Source organism: Lagopus leucura, unplaced genomic scaffold (genome assembly GCF_019238085.1).
Source record: "Lagopus leucura isolate 7727_CA_CO unplaced genomic scaffold, USGS_WTPT01 Super-Scaffold_1, whole genome shotgun sequence".
NCBI lineage: Eukaryota > Metazoa > Chordata > Aves > Galliformes > Phasianidae > Lagopus > Lagopus leucura.
Genome location: NW_024962250.1, coordinates 28,018,579 through 28,042,884, shown reverse-complemented (window position 1 = coordinate 28,042,884; position 24,306 = coordinate 28,018,579). Strand labels below are relative to the sequence as shown.

Genomic DNA, 24,306 nt, shown 5'->3' with positions numbered 1-24,306 from the left:
TCACTCTAATTTTCCCATACCTTCTTCTTCCATTGGGATCACCTATAGAATCTTTTAATCAGCTCTATGTGAACAACATTTTTTTGACAGGTACAGAAAATAAAGCAAAGCAGTCTTAGCAGCAGGTTACGCCTACTGTGAATTCTACTCAGGATCTTGTTTTTCTATAACTTACTTTTCTTCTTTGGAGCACTAATCCCCCTGTGCCACACATCTTCTGTTCAACTTTTCTCCTCTGCTAATCTCTGGATTTGTTCTGCTGCCCTTCCTAATCCACAAGGGTATTTATGACCTCAGAAGAAACCCTTGGCAAGAGGCTTTTTTGGGATTTGAGTAACATTGATTATTCTTCCTGCAGTGCTGAAAATCAATGGTTGCCTTTCAGACCATCCATGGACAGGGCTGAGCTGTTTAACCACTTGCTGACTAAAGTATACTTACTGTAGTTCTACTCTAATGGGACATGAGCTTGCAGTGTAGTATCATGCTCAGAAATAGCTGTGTCTGCATCTTTGCAAGTTCTGGAAAGAACTTTCTGCAAGTGCCAAAATACTGTACCTAAAAAGAGGAGATAAGCCAAGCCAAGGTTTATTTTCCTTTCTTGATATTTTTTTTCTTTGCAGGGCTCCAAGTCAAAAACAATATAGTTACAAAGTTATATACTTAGTTAAAAACAAAATGGAAAAGAAGTACACTTTTCTGGAAAGTGGATATGTACTGTGAAGAGCTTTATCCGTAGACCAAGTGTGCTGTTTCTTCTGTTAGATGGTGAAGGGATGAACATTGGCGCTAATAGGGACAAACATTGATGTTAATAGGAAAGTAATGCTCAGCTGAGGTTCATAGAGCAGGATCAGAGCATTGAGGAGGGAGAAAGGAGTCACTTTTCCTAGTGTTCTGCAGGCTGAGGAGGAGCCATGACTGTCACTTGTATTGCACAGCCCAGGGCAGCGCTTGCTGGCTGCTTGCCCCTGTGGGAAGGATGCCAAGGAGGCTGCAGTGAGGAAATGCTGTTATCCTGGTGAGCTGAGTGACTGCCTTGAATCACAGAATCATAGGATGGGTTGAGTTGAAAGGGACCTTAACAGGGACATCTTGTGTTAGACCAAGCTACCCACAGTCCCAGCCATGCTGGCTGGGTATATGAGTACTGTTGATTTTACATAGTAGTTAGAGAACTCATCCGTAAGTGATGTCTGTGTATATTAGTACTTGCAGTATAAAATAATAATAATTAAAAATATCTCTGAGATCTCTCTCATTATCTAGAGTGCAGTTTCTCTTTTCTCAGGCTTCCCCGAGGCCGTACCTGTCTCCAGGGCAGTGGCCGTGTCTGTCTCCTGGAAACATGCAGAGCTGCTGCACCTACTTTCTGGCAACTTGTGCCAAAGAGAGTGCAAAGAAACCAGCTCTGGCATCAGTGACAGAAAATGCAGAGAAACCATCTGTTAAACCTGGAACCTTCTCCTCTGGTGTTAGCATTTCAGTATCTGAGAAAATGGGAACCCAGTAGGGTTCATCGCTTACTCTGCGCTGCTCCTCACCTTCAGGTGCATCCTGCTGCTTGGGATGGAGCTGGCAGCTGGGGCTGTGAACAGTGCGTCTCAGTGTGGGGGCCACTGCCCTTTCCTTTTGGGATACTCTTAGAACCAAGCTGGGCAGAATAGCAGCAGGCAGCCTGCAGAGTTAACATTCTGCAGTGGCAGAAAGGTAAGCTCTGCAGCAGGTCTTAAGCTTCCTTGGTTCTGAGAAGAGTAACAAAAATGTGCGGTATTTTCAAGCTAAGTTTCCTTCCTGCTTAGGAAAGTTCCTCTCTGCCGTGGCAGCTGCTGTTGGTGCTGCTATGCTGTCAGAGTGAGAGGTAGTAGGAGAGCTGGGGGAGTCTCCTCACTGCAGCATTTCCTGTCCAAGATTGCTACTGCAGCACGGTGCTCAGATTCATAGCACTGGAGAAGGATGGTGAGAGACAGAGAAAACAGATCCTGCTAGAGAGCTTTTGGCTTGTTCTCTGCAGCCTGTGATTGCTGGAATTGTGCTTGCCCTATGCAATGGACCAGAGCTGGCGGTTCTGCCTTACAGATTTGTGCTCCCTGTTCTCTGGCCCCAGATGCAGCAGTAAGCGTTGTGCAGAGACAGCAGAGGTCATTTCCTTGTTTGGCCAGATAGAGGAGGAGGAACTCTTAAATATTTAAAAGTTTTAATATTTATTTAGTTTTAATATATAAATATTTGAGGAGGTGCAGAAAGCCTGTGTATCGGTGACAATACCTGTTTTTCATCTTCCAGATAACACTACGTCTTTCCTATGATGTATATGCTTTGTCACCTTGCATGGGTTTTGGTATGGAGTCCCACATCCCTGCCTGGCCACAGAGCCTGTGAGAGTGCCAGCATGGCAGAGGGCCAGGCTGCTCCTGCATGACCAGGCTGAGCTCCCTGTGTGTGTGAGCAGAGAGCAGGCCTCCAGCTGGGTCTGGATTACTGCCCCAGGCTGTGTCCACATCTCACATCTCTGTGGTTAGAAATGCACAGCCTTTTCCCCGATTTCTATTCCAGCACCTTGCAAATGCACTTTATCTCCTGTAATTAGACTATCCTGTATTTTTGTTGCTTTTGCTTCTTACAAGGGAAAACAGTAAACTTGACACTACTGATTTTTGTTTCCTCCCTTCCCTCTCCAAAATTCTTAAGATATTTTTAGAGGCTTTCATCTCTAAGCTTTCAGGGGAGAGAACAGCACACTGATAGATCAGCTGTCAGTTTTCAACTTCCTGAAGACTTGGCTTTCCAACACATAGCTCAGGACTGTTTTTCAGCCTGGCTTGTGCAGCACTGGTGTGCAGGAAAAGGAAAGAATGGGAGAATCTTTAAGGCTTTGTTTTACAGGTGTTTTGATATAACTTATGATAATACATGGGGTAGAAATTTGCCTCAGCAGAGAAAGGTGATTGCTAGCCTGAAGGTGTACATTTGGTAGAATTTAAGAAACTGAATTAAGTTTGAGATATATTCCACATGTTTTGGGATCAGTGCAACCTTAACTCAATATTTGAATAGCAGGCTATAGAAGATGGTATAGAAAACTCCATCTACAGCCTCAGGAGTCAGGGAGCAGAGAGGTCAACTCAGGCTGGTGCTGTATGTCTGGTTCATAGCAGAATTCAGTGCCAGGAAATGGTTAGATAACCACACAGAGACTTTTGGACTGATTTCTGAAAATGTCTTGCATTTCAGAAATTTCAGAGCATTGATGGATCTCCGTGAGAAGGGAGAGAAAATTCCATGCATTTTCCCCTTTTGTTGCATTTAAACTTTCTTGTACTTGGAATAATGTCTGATGATTTGGTCTTCTGTCTGCCTGTTGAGAAAGCTCGAAACAAACCTATTGTCTCTGGTGATTTCTCCTTATCTTCGTTCATCTCCTGCAGGTGAAATTTCCATAAGATTTTTTTCCCCCCGCAACAAAACAGGCTGCTGCAGTGGAATACGCACAGCTTTTCTAAGCAGGAGATCAAATAAAAACCAAACCAAAGCCATAAGTTAGTGCAGCATTCTGGTGAGTGCAGTTTGTTAGCTGTGTGGAATCTGGGAACAGAATGCTTAAAGAAGAGATTTTATTTTTTAATAGAAATGTAATAAGAGAAAAAAATGAAGATAAGCGGAAGTCTAGGAATGTGTTGTAAATTCCTCAGGGATGCAGCAGGGGACAGATTTTGTTTTCAATTTGGAGACCAGGATGGTATTAAGACTTCATTTCATGAGAACGATAATGCAAAAATTATTTCTGCAAAAGAGCTTTAAAAAAGTTATCCTGTGAGCCAGATTCTGAAATACAGTTGATTGTAGCATGCACTGGAAACTCTGAGTCAAATAAAGAATACTTGCTTATTTTTAATCATTTAGATAAATGTTTGGTTTTTGTGTTTTGTTTTGTTTTTAAATCCGGTGCTTGCAGTCTTGCAGTTTGTTTGGCAGTGAGTGAATGTAGCCCACTTTTTTTTCACTCGGACCTAGCTTTATCTTTAAATCCTGCTTCTAGAAGTGTGTGTGTGCTGGATAGCTGTTGGGATGCTGGAGAGCAGTGGCATGCTGTCAGGCATCCATCCCATCCGCATAGTATAGATGGCCTGCCAGTGTTCTGGACAGAAAACAACCCCAAAGCTTTAAACAAACTGTTCTTAATGGAAATAAACTTTTTTTTCCTCCCTTACTGTGTAATGATTTGAGAAAATATGTTGGCTGTGTGCTTGGAGTGGGAAGAGAAGGAACTCTTCAGCCTGGAGAAGAGAAGGCTGCGGGGTGACCTCATTGCAGCCTATCAATACCTGAAGGGAACCTACACCCAGGAGGGGAGTAAACTCTTCAAAAGGGCTGATAACAGCAGGACTAGGGGAAATGGTTTTAAGTTGAAGGAGGGAAGATTTAGGTTGGATGTTAGGGGGAAGTTCTTTACTAGGAGAGTGGTTAGGCCCTGGAACGGGCTGCCCACGGAGGTTGTGGATGCCCCGTCCTTGGACGTGTTCAAGGCCAGGTTGGACGGGGTCCTGGGCAACCTGATCTGAATGTGTATGTTTGGTGGCCCTGCTAGGCAGGGGGGTTGGAACTACATGATCCTTGGGGTCCCTTCCAACCCGGGTGATTCTGTGATTCTGTGAACTGTGTGTGCATAACTTGCTTGTTGGTGGATGCTCTGGGGAGACTGGAAGGGACCTATGAAGTTTCTATAGCATAGAGTGCTTGTTAACTCCCACCCAGCCTTTGTGTTGGAAGGCGAGCAGACTGATGATGAGGGCATTTACCTAGTGATTGCTTTTTTCCCTATATGGATTTGTAAGGCATACACCTCATATCTGCAATTTTCCAGAAATAACCAATAGCTTTAATACTTAAACTGGACTTAATACTTTAATACTGCTGGGTTTTGGTGGTAAGTAACAATGGCATGAACCAATGCTCATCTTCAGTTTCCTCCTAATTCTGTTTCTGAAAAAGCAGAGTAGGCCATACAAACAATAGTGTACTTTGCAGAAGAAAGCGCGCCATGGCCGTAGTTTTTGTTTCTGTTTTTTCAAACCGGTGCTGATAAATCTTTGCTCTCACTTCTGTTGCTATGGTGTTAGTTCTGTTCGAAAACAAACCTTTGGGTAATCATGTTAAATGCAAAGTTTTTTATGGAGAGAGGGATGCTGAAAGAGAGGGGAAGTAGGAGGGCTCAAATTCCAGCTGATGAAGAACAATGAATCAGTGTTTGTCTCAGCAGAGGGCCAGCAGAAATTTTGCACTGTACTTTCACTGACTTGTGATTGGGTCCGATATTCCACTTGAAAAGGCCTCTTTTTTTCCCCTTCCAAGGTTTTGGTTTTTTTATTTTTTGGGTTTTGTTTTTTTTTTCCTTTTTTCTTTAACTTCTTTTTCCTTGGTATATAAAAGGAAGGTGGAACACTTCCAAGTTCTGCACAGCTCAGAAATATTTGCTTTCCACAGCGCGGCCCAGAACACAGAGAACTTGTTCTTGTGAACAGTTTGATCCTCCAATCCACAAAATGCTGGATCAAATTTTGAAGGTTTGTGTGGCTGAAATGTACCTGCTGCCCTTGCTGAGCCGGCTTAAGCATTCACTGAACGGCCCAGGAGCAGCTGCTCAAGTGTGCTGCCATTCCTGGATTGTTTTATTCACAAACCAGGAGGCAGGGCGCTGTTACAGGGCACTTTTTAACACCTTTGCCTGTGCAGATCTTGATAGGTGTGTTTTGTTTACGTGCTCAGAGTAACGTGTCCATTGGTTTTAGCTGACACAGTTGTAGCAAGGAAGTTATCTTGCCCAGATGTCTTATGTTTCTGGGAAACACTGTGCTGAAAATGCCTGTGTGTGCCTTGAAGGCTGCTTCTATTCCTGGGTCAAGGCTGAAAGGAAGGACTGTTTTCTTGGTTTTTAACATTTCTCTGCAGATTTTAGCTGCAACTGCCATAAGAACGGGGTAGGGTAACCAAATTCCAATACTTACTTCCTTCTCACTGTTTTTGAAAGTGTAAGTCCTGAAAATTGATAAATTCACTTTTTTTTTTTTTTTTTTTTTTTTTTTAATTTTAGTTTTGGCAACTTGGAATCTTCTGATGCAGTTAAATGGATCCCAATTATTACTGTTTCCTTCCAGATGTGATAGGCAGATGTCAAAAAGCTCAGGAAAATTGGTTAGGTCATCTGACATTTCTTTTAAAGCTATTAACTAATTTTCTGGAACTTTTTTGCAACATATCCTCTCCTTCTCCATCCTCGGCCAAGCTGCATTTCACTTCATTTTGTCTTGATTCTGCAGACACTTATGTCTGCATTCAGTCTTCTTGCCGCACTGCTTGGAGGAATTGAAATATAGGTTCAGCACAGCCACCCTCTTGCAGGCTGCTCACCTGCAGCTCATGGCCCTTTGAGCAGCCCCATTGGCTCTGTTTGTCCTTGCTTATACGTCATCTTCTCATGCAGGGAGCCTCTGCTACTCACATGCAAGAGGAGTCAGTTGCTCTCCTCCAAAGATGTGCCTGATTTTCTAGTTGCATACTCTACATGAGTACTTCAAAGATAGTATGAGATAGCTGGCAGAGTAGTAGATTGTAAAATGCAAGCAGAGATGGTCTCTGTTGGGAAGAATAGTCATCCTGTCTCTGTTTGACTCCATTAATTTTGCTCAAGCTAGCCCAGGTCAGAGTGACTGTAGAAGAAAACCATTTCAGCTACAGGGATCAGTGAGATTACCAACTGGCATATAATTAAAAGGCTACAAAGTTTCTATTGCTTTAGTTTTACTGGTGTTTGAGCTCTGTTCATCCTGTCTCATTGTTACCTTCCTTAAAGCATAGGGTGGGAAACTGTATAGGACAAAGTCCTAGGCAATGAGACAGTGAAGACCAAGCTCAATGCTCCCCAAACCCTGTCTTGGTACTGGGGATCCAGCCCTGTGACACATTGCCACTAATGTTGTGTCAGCTACACTGTCTGGAGCTGAGTTTCTGCCGACCCCATCCTCAGTGTGTGTTCCCCTACCCTATCCTGCTGAATGGCATAGGCTGTGCTCAGGGAGCAGCACCCCTCCCACTTGGGTAGCTTTCCCTGCAGCAGAGGAATTTGTAGAAATCCTGAATCACTTGCTCTTATGTTACCTATAGGACCATCCTAGTTGCTGTTCTGTGCAGGCTCAAAGGGCAAAGGGCGTGAGAGGTGTTCTTTTTATTAGTGGTAATTTTTGTTGGCTCAATCTTTTTGCATTGCATATATGTGTAAGTACGGGGAGGAGAGCAAAGAAGGAAATGCTGTTTCAAGGAGGAGAAGAAGCACAGGAAGACCTTCGGAGGAAGGGTGCTTGCAGCAATTTCAGTGCCTTTTCATGGAATTAGGTGTACACTGCTGAGAAGTAAATATCTGAGTAAAGTTTCCTGGCATTCAATGAAAAATCAGTTGTCAGGGATTTGGATAACATGTCAAAATAAAGGCAGTGTGTATAGCAGATGCCCAGTGTGATGGCAGCACCTTGGGCAGTGAGCCTCACATCCTCCATATATTGATAAAGGTTTTCTTTTTTTTTTTTTTTTTTTTCCCAGCTTGATCTCACCAAACCTATTGAAGACCAGGGCCCTTTGGATGTGATCATACATAAGCTGACAGATGTCATCCTCGAAGCAGACCAGAATGACAGCCAGTCACTGGAGTTGGTACAGAGGTTCCAGGTATGTGGTTCTTCCATAGCATTTCAAGCAAGAGGATGATCGTGGTGCAGCAGATTTAATTTGTTCTCTATGCAGCTGATGATGTTTGGTGAAAAGAGGTCTCTGGCACACTGCTGCCCAGCCGTAGAGTCCAGAAAACACCATTTTGTCTGTCTAAAATAAATTTTCACTTGTGGTTACATTCTGCACTGTGAGTTTAATAACAACTCGTTTCCCACCAAATGTTTGAATGTCATTTCAAGAACACTGGTGTAGTCAATGAAAAACAGGTGCTTCCAGGGTCCTTTATGTCTCTGTTTCTCTATGACAGAAGCTACTAAAATAATTTTTCCCAATCCTGTCCATTCTTCCCACTTACTGGAATGCTAAATTCTGTAACATTAAGGCTAGTATCAGTATTTTCATCCTCTGATGGCATTCTGATTTGCTTTTTTTTTTTTTTCCTCCCAAGTTAACATTGTTAAGTCAGAAATATGCAGGGCACAGTGGTACAGACAACTGTTCTGCCAAATAATTCCTATCATAGTATGGATGATGATGCATTTATCATTTTAAAAGGTGATGTTTCTGATGGATAGTTTTGATCAAAGGCATGTTCTTTTCTTTTTCACAGAGAACTTGAGTAAGATATTTTCTGAAATTTATGAAATATGCTTATGTCAGGTGGAAGAACAGTTCAGACAAATTCTGCAGTTTTCACAACTTTGCTGTCTTGGGAAATCAAGTACTGTTTGCTCTGCTTAATGTTCTTCTAATAATGCAGAAAATGTTGTACTTAATGGAGAAAATATTCTGTTTGTTTTAGTTAGAAAAGTTCGCTGCTTCCTCCCATCTGCCTGTTATTCAAACTCACACAGGAGATACACTTGTGGGTCTGGCCCTCTGATAGCAGTTCTCTGAAGAATATGTGACTTCATCACTGAGTATGTTGGGCATCCACATCCCTCAGCACTTGAAATTTCAAATGCCCGAAGTAGAATATGGAGAGATGAACTTCAGGGACCTTCTGCTAAAGCGCACAGTCTTTCCCTCTTTCCGATGTTAGCTGATTTGCCTTTGTAATAGACACGTTGTATTGAGGGGAAAAAATAATACCCAAAAAGGGAAAAGACTCGTGTGTTGAGTTGCTCACAGCTGTGTGAAAGTCCAGAGATTCCTGATCCTTACTTTGTTGGTTGCATTCCTGAAGGTCTCAGTTTGAGCAGGGCTCAGAGAACTCATCTCTGTGTAATGCTGTGCTACCTCCTTTGTCCCCTGCAGAACACGTAGATAGGGAATTTGTGCAAGCATTAGAGAACAGAGTGTAGCAATACAATTAGTATCTGAAACATGTTTCTTTTATTACTGAGCAAGAACTCATCAGTGCATATTGAATATTTTTATAAGAATTCCAGCTAGTGAATTTAATGTATTTAATTACTGAAGATCATAAGCTGTTCCTTTTTCAAATATCTAAGTGAGGTCTTTAAGAAGCACTATGAAGTATGGAGAGCATGTTTTCCTAAAGCTGCACTTAAGCACCAATGTGAAGTTCAGTATGAAATGGGGCACTTCACAACAAGAACCTTGGCTTTGGCTGAGAATTTAATGGGCTCTTCTTGGTGTGGCAGCTGCTGCATGAGTGGAATGCTGTTAGAGCTAAAATGACCCGCTAAAGCTAAATGCCTTGTCCTGATAAATTTCTTAAAGTAATCACAGTGTACCTTGATGTTACTCTATGTATCTTTGTTAGTACTTAAATAAATTAATTCATTATTTTTGTATAGGTTAAGTGTTGAAGCTTTGTTTTTAAACCTACTTAAGTTAGAAAATCTCAGTGAAAATATTTTTCTATCTAATGAGTCTGTGGGATAGATTCTGAGATTGGTGAGAGATAAGTGCTATATATTTATATATAGATCTTATATATATATATATATATTACATTTTATAGTTTATTCTTTGGTTCAGAGGCTTACTTTTTGTATCCTTTTGATAGCACTCACAAAAAAATAATATCACCTGGAAAGAGATGCAATGGCCTAAGAACAGCAAACGTTCCCTTACAGAAATACTAAAAGAAAACTGCAACTGCAAGTCAGAAACTTAGTTCTCTCCACCCTTACATCCTAAAATGCCTTTCTGTGCCTCAGCTTACGTACCTCTGTTCATAAACTGAAGTCTATTTCTTACAAAGAACATTGCAATTTTAATTAATATTTAATTAAATATCAGTATCCAGGCAAAAATAGTGTTGTGGTCCTATGAAGATAATTAGCAGTGGACTAATGGGAATTTGAACATTTTTTATTCTGATAATACTGGAAATCTGGATTCTGTGTCAAGTGTTGTAGAAAGTAAATTTACTGCATACATACCTGGGTTGTATGAACAACCTCAAGGTGTGTGCAGATCTGTTCATCAGCAAGTAGCTGTATCACTGGAAAATCTCTTTCCCCAGTAATACATAGTTTCTATATTTTTTCCCAAGTGCAAGTGGTGCAGACAGATGGAAGCAAGGATAAGATCTGGGTATGTCAGAAGAAATAGTTCACTGTCTCCTGATGTAATGGGTTGATGCAGTTGAACTTGTTCAGCTAACAGTTGAACCACATAAGGAAATAAATTTGGGTGAAAAGCACCCTATGGATAAAGGGCATTGTCTCATTCCAGTCTCCTCTACAGGTGAATTGTGTTCATGCATTAAGGATTCCTCTAAACTTTCATCTTCATGTCACTGGTGATGATGACATGAGTCTCTTTTGGACACGTACCCTAATGCCAATTTAGCATTGCTGTTCTTGCAGTGGCAAGTTTTGGCCAAGCATGCTCTAGAATGGCTGCTGCAGGTCTGTGGTAAGAAACTTTGTAAGAAGCATTGTTCTTACAAACTGCTTATATACAGCTGGCCTTCAAGGGCTTCATAGTTAGTAATATTAAATTTAACCACAAATGACAGTAATAAAAAAGCTAAGAATGCTAGAGCAGAACTTGGTGTTCTTTCTTCTGTCTCTGTCATTAGTCTTGGTTATTCAGTAGACAGTTATCTAACGTATTTATTTTTTGAGGATGCTGTCTTCCTGCAAAGAAGTGTTATGTAATGCCTAGAGAATTTAGAAAGGAATTCTGGGGTGTATGTTTAGTCCACAGTTTCATTGTGTGATCTAGATGATCCTGTTTGCATCCCCAAGTCATAAATTAAAGGAAATGTTATTAACTCCTTTCTGACATTAATGAGGAGCTGATAGTGCAAATAGTGTGTTCCCTTATTGCTGAACTTAATCTGACTAAACAATCCAAAATTCAATATGCCATTTATCTTGCTATTGAACATAAATTTATCATCAACATGAAACCTGGCACTTGGCTTCTTGGTGGCTCCATGGAGCAGTCTTTCAGGAAGCAGAAAGCAAGGGCTCCTTGATCACAGGAGGAGGATAGTCTGCAAGGCTGCATTTCTGACCTTTGGAAGAATAACTTATTTCAGAGCTATATTGTAGAAATGTCGACCGTCTCTTCTGCAAAAGCTTAGGAGAAAGCTGGGTCTGTGTGCCTGCTCTCTGCAGGCCGTGACAAACACTTGCAGTCTGGTGCTGTGCACTAGCAGACTGTGAATCCTCTTTGCATGCCAGTTTTGTCTTGCTGTTTAATGAGTGTTCTCAATTGCATCGTAAAAAATTGCTGTTACAGCAGACTCTCAAAATGGTGAGGAGGAGGTGCATGCTAATACTGGTCTTTTAATTGAAGACCTTTTGGACCGAGCCTTCTGAGGTCTTTGTGCTATTTGGATGTGGTCTGGACTACAGTTCCTCCAGAGAGCATTGGCAGCTGCTTAGTGATCTCCTCCAAAGCCAAAATGAAGACCATGTGTAGCACCTAGTGATTTGTGTGAAGGACAGAAGTTTTTCCATTTGTTTTGCAAGATACTTCAGCCCTTACATTAGAGAATGTGGAGTCTCCTTTCCTACCCAGAGCAACACTGGGCTGAGCTGATTGAATATAATTTAGTTGTCATATAATTAAAAAAAGATAATAATAATAATCAAAAAACACCACACAAAACACTAAAATCATTTAAAGGCATTTCCTTCTTGACCAGAGGAACATGGGAGAGAAGTCAGGTGTGAAGGGTACCCAAGGTACCCTTTCATTTGCTGTTTTTCTGCTTCCTGTCATCCTGGTAAGAAAGAGAAGCAAGCTACCCAGTTCCTGCCCCTCAGATAAAGCTTATGGCTTTGAAAGTTGAATATGTTCTGGCTGGCATAAGCCACTGCTGACTAGGAAAGTTTGTTAAGCTCTGATTTTAGCAAAATACTCTCTGAACAGCTGCCTGTCATAGCTATACAGGGGCTTGTGTAGCTTTATTCATAACAGCTCCTTCTGTCTGTTCCATTCAGATTGATGGCCTTAAGTGATGGAAAATCAATAGGACTGTTGATTTGTGTTTCAGAGCTTTTTTGAACAGTTTCTCTTTTCATCAGCATTCTTGAAAGCATATCACAAATAGTTTTATTCCTAGGCCTGTGCTGTCAGGTTGATGAAAATTGGAAATGTTCCTTATTCTGCTCTTCATCCTCCCCACCACCACCCGTGTTTCCTACTTCTGGCTCTCCTACTCTGAAGCTGTCTAGGAAGAGCTCTGCTGTTAGAAGGGCTTGGGACTGGGATGAAAGGAAATAAGGGAAATATTTTGGAAGGTGAGAAGTTAGGCTTTGTTCATGCTGCACTGATTGTTTTCATCAGATTTCTCACTTTCAAAAAGGTGATTTGAGTGCATGTTCATGGAGATGAGGAGATGATGCTGTGGGTTTTTTGTGTTGTTTTTTTTTTTTCTTTTTATTATACTAGCTCATTCTGTTCCCAGTTACCAGCTTTATGCTTTGAAAATACAAGTTTCAAATTTCTTTTCATGTGTTCTGCTGAAATGGGCAAGTGAAAAATCAAAAGAAACATTCAAAGCTTAGTGATTTTTTTCTTACTGGTGGGACAGGATAAGACACATAGCTGAAGTAGTCTATTTGCACTTGAATTCACAGGCCAGTGCCTGTGTTTTTCCCATTTGAAAAGTAACTCTCTCCTACTCTGGTGTTGAATGGGCCTTATAATCAGGCAAAATTAACTAAAAATCTCTCATCTCAGAGCCAACTGGAGAGCTTCCTGATGATAGGTATTTGCAAGATAAAGCTGTGGGGAATTGTTGATGGAAAACCAGGGAAGCTGAGCTTAGAAATTTGCTTTTAGTTGTAGCACAAATGGAAGAGGAACAGATAAAGTGTCTGCTACCAGCATCCTTTCCAACCACTGCAGGGATCTCATAGGTTTTAGGAGACAAACAATTTTGGGATCGGTGTTTGCTGAAGCTCCACCTTGCCTGTAGCTTTCCTTTTGGCATCCATGCACAGAGCCCAAGACAACAGAAAGGTCTTTTATATTTTATGTCTGAATCCAATTCAAGGTCATTGGATGAATTTTGTTTCTGTCTCTACATATTTTCCCCTTGGAAAACATCCATTTGTTGTTATAAGCAGTTATCTCCATGTTTCTATACACAGGAAAACACAAATCCAAACACTATCACTGTTTCATTTGCTGACATTTTTATATGCAGTTTTTGTTTAACGTTAAACAAAGGGTTATTGAAGTTTTATTACTTAGTAATAAAGTCAAGTCAAATGAGTCAGTGAGTATTTCTTATCATCTAATGACCTAATATTTGCAGTAGATACTGTATCAACTTTCTGTTAAAATATTAAAAAAAAAAAAAAAGTTACCTTTTTGGGTAAAATGACAATCAATTCTATTCTCATCTATATATATACTTCTTAAGAAGGGCTTTTTAAAAAACTTCTGGGCTATATCCAGAGGTATTTAATAGGGAACATGAAATACTTTGTCTCCCTTTGATTTCAAGTGTCATTGCTGGCCTTCTGCCAGTAGCAGGGCTGGTACAGAGCATTACTGAATACCAAGCCTGGAATAAAAACAAAGGAAGATCTGCTGAAAGTCCTGCTTTTTTTCTTGTTTGCGTTTATTGTATCAAAGATTAGAAAGAGGAAAACACAAACATTGTCTGGGTCAAGCTGAACTGCAGCCCAGGGAGAGAGCCTTCCAAAAATACTGCTGGAAAATCTAAGTATCTCGCAGATTGTTGTCTGGGTTGTTGGAGTCTGAAGCTGAATACCAGTCTTTGGTAAATCCAACAAAAGAAGGCATGGAATTGTTTTGTTCGGATGACCAGAGAAGAACTGAGTGGTGAAGGTTGACAGGTTGTGCTCTACTGAAAGCTATCTTTTGGTTTCAGTAATTCTCCTGCAGCTGCTCCGTTTTCAAGTTCATATTTGTAATAGCTCATCCTTTTTTTTCTCCCAGTAAGGAAAGGTTGTCTCCTTACAGTCTCCTGTGTTTGAAGAGGTTTTTTTCTTACACTACTAAGTCCCCCAGGCTCTAAATGGCTTCTGGGAAACAGCTCTCATGCTTGGTGGTTATTTTGTGTTTGCCTTGCAGAGCTCTTGGAGTCTCATTAAGGCAGCAAGATGAGCAGTCACTGAAAAGTCAGCTGAGATGCTTACTGCTATTGAAGCATTGCCTGGTGTAGAATTGCCTCAGGATCAGACCTTCTTTCCTGTTAAACTTCATTATGCTGTGTCAAACTTAGTTCTTGGATCATCTTCTAATGTGATTTAGAGCTATTATCCTTTTATAAATGAAGTTCCTTGGAGTTCCTTCTGGAAATACATCGGCTAATTTGAGCCGAACTACTGTGGAGTATACCTGAGCACAGAACAGTGAGGATTTTCATTAAGAGCAAGAGAGCATCAGGAGGATTTGGAAGCTGCACAAGGAACAGAGTGAGGGAAAAATAATTTTTTCCTTGTAGAGTGCTGAAGGAGATGGAGACCACAGGGAGGAGGAATGTATGTGTGAGGTGAGGGATCAGTGCATACAGAGTGGGCCTAAATGGACATACGTGGAGCTTGAGCTCAATGTGGAACCAGCATGGTTAGGGTGGAGGGGCTGTTGCCACATTACCAAAGGGGGAACTGGTACACCATGAGAAGCACTGCAAGATGTTCATGGAAGTGTGGTACTTGCAGGAGTAGTTTCCATGTGTTTACATAAACAAATTTAAATGAATGAATGGAAATGTAAAATGGCTTTTGGAAGTTGGGTTAAAGACAGACAGATGCTAGCTTTGGAGATGTTTGTCCTAGTTTGGATGAGGTAAGACATATTCTTCTTTACCCATCTACTGTAATTCCAGCCCTTACCAACCAGCTCTTAACATTCAGAACAGCTAGAAGTTTTAATAGCAGCATTAAGGAATTCAGATGTAGTTCTGAGCTTAGCTCAGGCAGTTTTGATGTTCATGTGTAGTAATTCAGTGCAAGACTGACCCCAAGATAGCCGTGTGTCATCCTTCTTCTAATTACTTTTCTTTGCCCTGCTCACAGCTGTTGCTGTGGCACTTTGCCACTGGCTCATTTCTGAGCTGATGGGGTTGTAGCAGCACAGGTTTCACCACTGATGGTGAGTCCACAGGAGGAATGTGCCGTCCTGAAGCAGTTAGCTGTCACATTTGTTTTTGTTTCGAATGTCAGCATCAAGTCCATGTTGTCACGTCCTACATTGCCAGTGTCTGTCTCCTGTAAAAAAAAGGTTGGATGTTGACTGAGATTTATAACTGTGTTCTCTTTCCCATCTCGCTATTTTCCACAGTCTTTAGCCAACCTAATGCTTTTTTTTTTTTTTCTTCATATTTGTTTTGCAGGAGTATATTGATGCTCATCCAGAAACCATTGTCCTGGACCCTCTTCCAGCTATTCGTACACTTCTGGACCGATCCAAGTCTTATGAGCTCATTCGACAAATAGAGGCATACATGCAAGGTAGGCCAGTCACCTGCTGTCCCAGAAGACTTTTTATTGTGATTTGTAGGGAAGGAAGCAGCTGGCTTCTGGAAGTTAGCTGTGAGGCTTCCAGCAGAGGCTTTGGACACTTCTAATTCTCCCTCTCCATGGGAGCACAAACACTGAAGGATTGTGGTGACATGGGATTGCGCTCTGAACCCCCTGTGCTCTTCTCTTTCAAAGCATGCAAAGGAGGTTTGCATCTGGGTAACAATGCGGTGTGGGTTTAATGGGGAGCATATTTACTACATTGCTCACAGCAATCTTCAGGAAAACATTTTCTTTCTGAGCATGCTGGTAAATTGAGATGTCACTACAAACTTCACAACCTGTCATAAGAATCCCAAGGCTTGAATTTTGAGATTTATGGAAGAAGAAAAAAATTTTTTGAAAGAACTGAAAAAAATTAAATTGTTAATAGAGCTAAGATGCATGAGAAATGCTGGAAGTCTGTCACACAAGTTAATTGCTAGGAGGAAGCATGAATGCTCTACCGGTGTTGGCTTGCTACCTGACATACATTGTTGCCTTTAATTGGACTTAATTGGACTGAATTCCTACATTTGGAAGTCATGCTTCTTAAACTTGAATAATTCTAGCATCTTACTGTGTTAACTATTAGGTCAAGTTAGTCTTTCATTCTCTTTCTACTTTTACTGCAGTTTCCTTGACTTCTTGCCTTTTCTGTTTAGTTTTAGAGAAGCTCTAAAAGTAACTGTTCCTTAGATTAGATGACTACATTTCAGGGAAATTGCATTTTTGAACTATGCTCTAATGTGGCATTATTGCAATTTTCTTTATGATTGTGTTATTACCATTTCATGGGCTCAAAGGAAACTTATCAATTTGCATTTTCATAATTTGGGGTTTTATTGACCTGCTGTTTGCATCTGACCTGCCTGGCCCCATCAGTATAGTGTCTTTAGGAGCCTCTCAAATATGTAAAATGAAGAGTAATAGCAGCAGTCTCCCATGTGCTTTACAAGAGGATGTTCAATTAGTTTAAAAGGATTTTGTTTTGAAGTGATTATTGCTGTATGTGAATGGGAAAGAGTTACTGAGGGAAATCTGTGCTCTGAATATAGGGTTGTTTTTTTTGTATTTTTTCTAGCAGCAGAGAGATTCAGAGGTTTTTTTTGTTCGTTTATTTGTTTTTTCCTTAAGTTGTTAATGATATTATTGTCCTTATTTTCTCTATGGTAATATCATGCACAGGAGACCATCCAGTTTTTGCAAGGAGTTTGAATTGCACATATTTCAGCCTCCACTGGTGAAACTGAGAAAGGAAAAAAAAAAAATAAGGGAGGGAAAACTACTAAGGAAGAAAAAGGAAAATGTCGATTCCTATTCAGTTAAAACTGACAGCTTCCAAGTGAAGCTGTTAAGAAAATTTAGGAATGAGGCAGAAAAAAACTTCACCTGTTTTCACAGGCTATTCTAGTGTTAGGTGAGCTGTGCCCCCAGATCTTCCAGATATAGCTCAGCTTATTTCTTTCTCATCATCATAAATATTATGGCAGAGACCTTGAACCACCTTTGTATTTAGCAGGGAAAATCTCAAGAGAGCTGAATAACTGGCTGACTTCTTGTTCTGGCCTAAGCAGACCAGCTTCTGTATTCCCACATGTAATCATTTGCAGTGGAGAAGATCAAAATAGCTGCATCCCTCTAGACAGCGTGGTGGGTTTTCTCCCCTCCTGATTTTCACCTGCTAAACTCTGTTTTCTGCTCTGCAGCTGTCATGGAATATCCCAAGGCAGTGAGCACTTAGAAAGCTCAAACAAGAAGTAATACATCTGTAAATAGCATAAGGTCTTTAAAGTCACATCTTTTTTGTTCTGGAATTTAGAAAGGAAGTCACTACCAAGAATAATATCCTAGAATTTAGCTGTAACTGGAGAGCCCATTTTATCACGGGATACAGATTGAATGTGGTGGGTTAAGCTCAGTGCAAGGGATTCTCTCTTCCAGAGGAATGCCATACGGTGGGGTTGGAACGGTTCAGTATTTGTGTGTGGAGAAATGCTCTGCTTTGGAAAACTATTCAGAGGGCAGTTTTGGACTCAGGTAATCTTTGCCTTTGATTTACGTTTCAGAGGAGCTGCAAACAAAGTACAGTCCTTATTTATGATCTTCCATTTGCATTTCAAGCTTGTTGGAAAGAATATAATCAAGTATAATCAGAGATTTGCAACAGCTAAAGGGAGGATGAGCGCACGTTCTGGTCACTTGCCTGCATCTTCACAAATGTCGGGTGTTGCTGAGGTGACCACGTTCTGCAGCAGTAGGACCTGGTGTTAGATGAACAGCTTGATTGCATAGGTAATTATCATTCAGAAATCCAGGTTAATGCTTTAAACAGTGAATTCTCCATGTGGCACGATAAAAGGAATCGTTCCATGAAGTGCCTAAACTGGCACCTGGACATTGTTAAGCTTTCTGAAAGTCCTGCAGGATGCTCTTTATGAAGCCAACCATGTGACTGAAAAGCATTTGGTCCAGCCTCATGAGAACAGGTTGGAACAGGCATTTTGTGGCACATACGTTGTCTCTGCAGTCTGCAATAGCTGGTAAAGGGACAGAGTTGGAGGAGAACTGCAAGTAGGCGGGAGTTACTCATGCAGTTTGGTGTGAAACACAGAGTTAAACCTGAACGTCCAGATCGTGGGCTGACACTGTGAGGCTGACACTGTGACCACCCAGGACTCAGGAATATGGGGTTCACAGAGACATGAAGGTTGGAAAGCACTTCTGAAAATTGCCTAATCCATCCCCCTGCTCAGAGCAGGATCTTCAGAACCAGGTCCATCTGAATGCTGTGTATCTGCACAGAAAGAGGATGTGCGACCCTTCTGGGCCACCTACTCCAGGATTACCTTGAACCAAGCATGCTGGCATGCAGCTAGCAGGGGGTAAAGTGACTTGCAGAAATCCTGTTTTTTTTCAGTTCAGATAGTAGTATCTCCTTTGGAAGGAAATGGAGCACTCTTCTAAAAATATACATACATTTATGTACAGCTATTTTAGCATTAGTTTTAGTGGTTTCTTTTTTGGAAGAAATAGCCTGATCAGGGCTGAGACTTCCTCTTTTTTTCCTGTTCTCTCTTATTTTGAGTGCAGGGTCAGAGAGAGTTATTCTGAAACCTTCCCTTCTAAGTCTTTTGAAAAAAGTTTGAATTCTCTAATCGTGTCCTACATAGCTGGCAGGTCTATCTTGAAATAAATCACTGAAAAGACTTTTTTGGTATGGCAGTTGAGTTCTGTTGGCAGTTACATTGCTTTGTTTACTTATCTGTGAAGAATGACTTCTAATATCAAAGTGCTCTCAAACAGATTTTGTAATGTTTGGTGAAAGATTAGAGACGTTATTTAACAGAAATTTGACTTTTGCAGGGTAGCGTGTGGTGGGAGCTGGGTCAGCTTTTCTGAAGCTTCTGCCTCATGAAACATAACTAGATTCTCTGATGCTGTTGAAAAGCTGTGATCTTACAGCCTCAGAGTTCAAGATCTGACTTTTTAAATTATGCTTAAGGTGATAGCAGATAATCACTGTGAGTTGGCTTGGCAATGAAGCCTTTTTATTTTGAGGATGAAAAGCTTTTAATGTTCCTGATACACATTACACATAATAATATAAACAAGAGGCATTAAGATCAAAACTGTGACCAATGTGCAACACACTAGGTGTTTTTCTAGTTAGCGACTGTATATAAAACAGCTTCCTTTTATTTCACCTGTACAGTTTCTTCAGTAGTGTTGGACCTTCAGGTATTGTGGACTCTGGAGTTCATTTCTGTAAACATTTCTACCTGCTGTTGTTTTTTTCTTACGATTCTAAGAGAGTTCATGTATGAAACCAGTTGTGAGTCCTGAATTTCTCTCTCATTTTTTGAAATAGAGCTATGCTTTAAGGGCAGAAAAAAATATAAAATCATTTAGATGTGATATTTTCATCAATATGTATCTGAAATCATTTGTTTGATTGTTTGCTGTTACAGGAGGTGCTGTTTCTGTGTACATCATTCTGATTTTTCACAAAATTTTGGAACAGAACTCTGCACCATTCTCTCTCCCCAGAGTAGTTTTTGGGGTTTTTTTTGTTTGTTTGTTTTGTTTTGTTTTTGTTTTTGTTTTGGTAAATTCTATCTCTCTGTCTTAGAAATACTACTTGCACTGCATGTCTTCTGTGCCTAACAGAGTGGCTCAACATGATGTAATGGATAAACCACAATCTGGGACTCCAGGTTTTCTGCTGGCATGATCTGGGGACCCTTGTGCATCTCCTTCTTCTGACCATATCTGCCTGTCTTTTCCCTGTCAATGCCACATTTTTCCAGGCAGAAACCTCCTCCAAATATACATGTGTATGACTCTTTCATACTTAGTCTCTGATGCCAAGCAACATCTGCTGTGTGTTATCCAAAAATCATAGTCCTGTTGGTGAGTGGAAAACTGGGTTTTTGTAGGTCAACAGCAAAGCAAGTAGTATGACTTTCCATTTTGGAAGTCATGGGGAATGAATACTTCTGGAGTGGTGCATACTCAGAACTTTTCAAAATTAGGCCACCCAGTTAAAGTGCCTGAAAATAGCTTTATGTACATAGTTCTATGCATTCACCTTTGGAATCTCTGGTCACTGTGGTCTGTGGCCTACTTTAGTTGGCAATTTTGGTCGGATAGGAGGGAGTAGAATTTTCACATAGGTCAATTTTAGGAATTTTCCTCTATATTTGAAATCGAAAGGAAAAATCTGTTTTTAATTTAAAGGTGGTAAATCATCCACCTGAGACTCGTTTGTTTTTGTGGAAACAATCAGTAAAGCCTCTGAGTTGAGGGCTGATGTTAGCTACTGCAATAACCATGTCACTTCAGAAAGCAAAAATCTTCCATGTTGATTTTCTCCCAAGAGCACATGCAAACTGATGTCTCATCATCTCACTCCGAGGGTGGTACATGTTCATGCACTGTGTTTTAATTTGTCTGAAAATTAGAGTACAAATGTGGAGGGAAGTAATTGGAATGAAATTAATATTCTCTGAAAAGACCTTGTCCAAAGAGCATCAGCACACAGCAGCGCTGTGTGTGACAGTGCTGTGTACTCTGGCTGTCAGCACTTCTGTTACGTCTCAGCCCTGCTGTACCAAACTGGAAAGACACTGGGACTTTTGACCCAAGGAGGTGTCATCTGACATCCTTCTCATAAAAGCTCATTCTTTCATGTAGGAGGTGGTTGACAGAGACAGGGGCATGTTGGTGTTAAAATAAACAAGGCCTGACTTTGAAATTTAAAGTGGACAGCTGCTTCCAAAGAACTAATCCTGTCCTGAGATGTAGCAGAAAGAGAAAGGGAAGTGAGAAAGGGAAGCCACAAAGGGAACCTGAAATCTCCTCTCTTGTACAGTTGCTTGCTGTTGCCAAGGTAGAAAGAGCAAGAAGATTTTTTGGAGTCAGGAGGAAGAGTGGTAGTGTTATAAGAGGATGTTGCATCCTGTTGTAAGCTGTTTGCTGGACAGGATGCGCTTGGAGCATGTTTTAGAACCAGTGGCATTTGTAGAGAAATAATCAACATGTTCAATTGAAGCTCTGTACACCAGGAGTGAACCACTGCTTGTTAAATCAGAGTAAAATAGACAGAATAGTAGAAATTGTGTGTATCCTAAATGGCACAGGTTGGCCAGGTTGCTCTGGCTGTCTTCAAATCATCTGGTCTGCTGGAGTCCTTTGAAGTTGTCAGCTCAAGTTTGGCTCGGTGGATTCTGCATTTAGACAACTTTCCATAAAAAATCACTTTGAGAGCTGACGTTGAGTAAACCAAGCGCAAGACAGAAACCAAAGACAGAGAGATAAACAAACAGCTTCCAGTAGGCAAGCCAAATGTCCGTACCAGCGCTGCTCCAGGGCATTTATTAGCCAGTCTGGAAAAGGCACAGGGTTGACAATCTTTCAGATAAATCCAAATTGCTTGGTTTTTTCCAAGCAGTGGGAGATAGGAATTTCAAGTGGGTCTAACAAAAGTTAAGTGGAGAGTCAGTGTGATGATAGATCAAATTTATTGCAGTCTCTTGGGCCCATAAAGAAATAATATGAACTGCCACACATTGTTAACTTCTAAATTGACTCCCTGCTCAGGAAAGACCTCAGCATCAAAGTGGATAGCTCACTGGAAACTTCTGCCCCCTCTGCTTCAGTGGTCAAAAAGAACGTGCCAGCAGAACCAAACAAAAATCTTATGGTGGCCAAAAATAGCATTAAAGATACTGAACATACAGTTATGGAAACAAAGTACTTTATCTCCCCAGAAGACTGTTTTCAGTTCTCCTTTCCTGAATTTAAAAATACGTGTTAGAAATAATAAAAATGCTGGAGAAAAGAGGCATGGTCAGGGCCAAGAGACAGCCACACAGGGGGAGAGTGAGGTGAATTACTCTTGATGCCATAGGTGGAATAGAACCTGAGCAAACAAACTATGAATAAATAAAGGAGAAATATTCTCCTTTTTCCTACCATGTCAGGATAAAGTTCCACAGAATATCTCTGCAATTTCCATAAAATATCAACTGAGCATAGCTAGATTGAAAAAGATGGGAAATGTTCACAGTTGTATTTAGAAGACTTGCAAACTGTTGTCCTTTGAACTGCATAGTAATGACTGGTAGGTGCTAGGGAGAAGTTCAGTTTATGAACTCTGAATTCCACAACTTGAGATATTTTCAGAGCTGGTATATTCACGCATTTCCTCTGGTCTGAAGCCCACTGCTGATGAGCAGAAACTGAGATTTCGTGGTCTCAGCTTGACCTCTGGTCTCATGTGGTTTGATAAATCCTGTCTTCTGCTTTTCACCTCCCATGAGGTAGGAGTGCCTGAAACCATGGTGATGATTAAAAACGTTTCTTAGTTCGACATGTATTTTAAACCTAGTACAAGTAGTAATATTTTAATGATCTTTCTGTCTTGTGAATAAAGTGTTAGGATTTCATATCAATTAGTATTGGGTTTTATATTAATTATTATCTACACTTCTTAAATGGGAAATTCAAGTACAGCCTTACGTGCTAAAGTGTTTTTTTTTTTCAGAAATACAGCTTGGTGATGTTTTCATGATTGTTTTTTCATTGTAGCCCACACTAAACTCTGTGAAGTGTGGCAGGGTGTGTGTGCAGGGACAGAGCTGTGGCACTGCTGAGGAGACACTTGTTATATGCACCAGGAACTCAACATCACTGAACACCCTTGAAGGAGTTTGTCGATTACCTCTTTTCTACTGGAGGATCAAAGAGATCTTCCTCCAGGTCACAGTTGTGCTTTGTCTGGGACAGGGCATAGCTTACAAGGTTGGGACCTTTCAATGACTTTCAAAACATCTTGTTACATTTTTTCCTCTGTTGCCTAGCACAATAATGGAGAAAATTGACAAGCTACAAAATGCTCCTCCCATGTAAATATGAAAATGAACAAACAGGTTGCAATCCACAGTTACCCTCCTAGTTGCTTTAACAAGCCTGGTCCACCTTCAGAATAGTTGCTGCTTTTTGCCCACGCTGCAGCACAGCTGCCATCTTATTTCATGTCTCCTGGGCTAAGGAGGAAAGTGAGATCTCAGCTGTTACTGAGCTTGTTAACTTCAGACGTAGCACTGGGATTCCTATGTGGGGGAGTGTTCATATTCCAGCTCCTTCTTTACCAGCTTGAGGATGCTATGGGGGTGTTTGTTCTGTCAGACTGAGTCTCCATGAGCAGCCAGCAGTGAAATCCACCCTGCAGAGATGCCAAATGTCAGTGGCACAGACATCTATCCACCGCTAATGAAGCTTACTGATGAATAGTTTGCTTTGTGGCAGCCTGCTCACAGAACTGTCATCAAGGCATGCATTAAGGGAATCTCTGAACCTGACAGAATATGGCATCGCAATTTTGGGAATTGTAAGCTAGTGCATGCAGTTTTGTTGCAGCCAAGTCTGTGGAGATACCTGAGTTGTTTGAATAGTCCTGTTTGACTCACACAGTTTGATGTTTCTGAGGAAATGCCATTATTAGAGCCTGGGGGCCTGGAGCCAGCTGTTCCTGATTTCTGCCGTTGTGATTCAGGGCTCTGTCTGCAATCCTACTTACTCTTGATGTCTAAAATACCAAACTTCCTTGTTTGCCAAGGAGCACCTTCTGAGTGTTATTCAGCACACTGTTTGAACACGGGGAGGAGAAGGTAAGCACGATAAGAGTTTTGGTCTTTAGACTGCTGCAGCACTCAGACAAACTAGTGGAGGAGTTGAGATTTGGGATGCTGTGAGGGAGCTGTAGTCTGTCTGCACCTGTTCGTGTGGGCATGGTGCAGCAGGAACAAATATTTCTTCCCTGGCAGAGAAATCTGTGGAATGAGTTTGTCACTTGCTTCACAAGGGTGAGGCAGTTGAGTGATGCATTCCTGAATCAGCGGGCTCCTCTTGCCCTGTGGCATTAGTTAGGCAACCGCATATTAAAACTAAAGCTATAAATTGTATAATTTGCATAAGATATTAGGCAGAGCGGCACAATGGGAGAGATGCTAATTGCTGATTTGGGAATCCTTACAAGAATTTGCTAGGAGATGAACTGCAGTTACTGCAGAATTAGGCAGTTAGTGTTGGTTTTCTAGAAGGAGAAAAGTGTATCCTATCAACTGATGTCTTGTCCTGTGTAATTCACTGGTGCTGTTGCTGCTCCTGG

The 24,306-nt window shown here is 41.0% G+C and overlaps 1 protein-coding gene across 1 annotated transcript in view; it reads left to right on the top strand.

Annotated features, from left to right (window-relative positions):
- Positions 1-24,306, top strand: part of ITPK1 (inositol-tetrakisphosphate 1-kinase) — a 132,290-nt gene that overhangs the window by 60,330 nt on the left and 47,654 nt on the right. The window contains exons 3-4 of the mRNA XM_042864959.1: positions 7,594-7,719; positions 15,467-15,584. Of these exons, the coding sequence (XP_042720893.1) occupies positions 7,594-7,719; positions 15,467-15,584 (244 nt within the window). The remainder of the gene's footprint in view (positions 1-7,593; positions 7,720-15,466; positions 15,585-24,306) is intronic.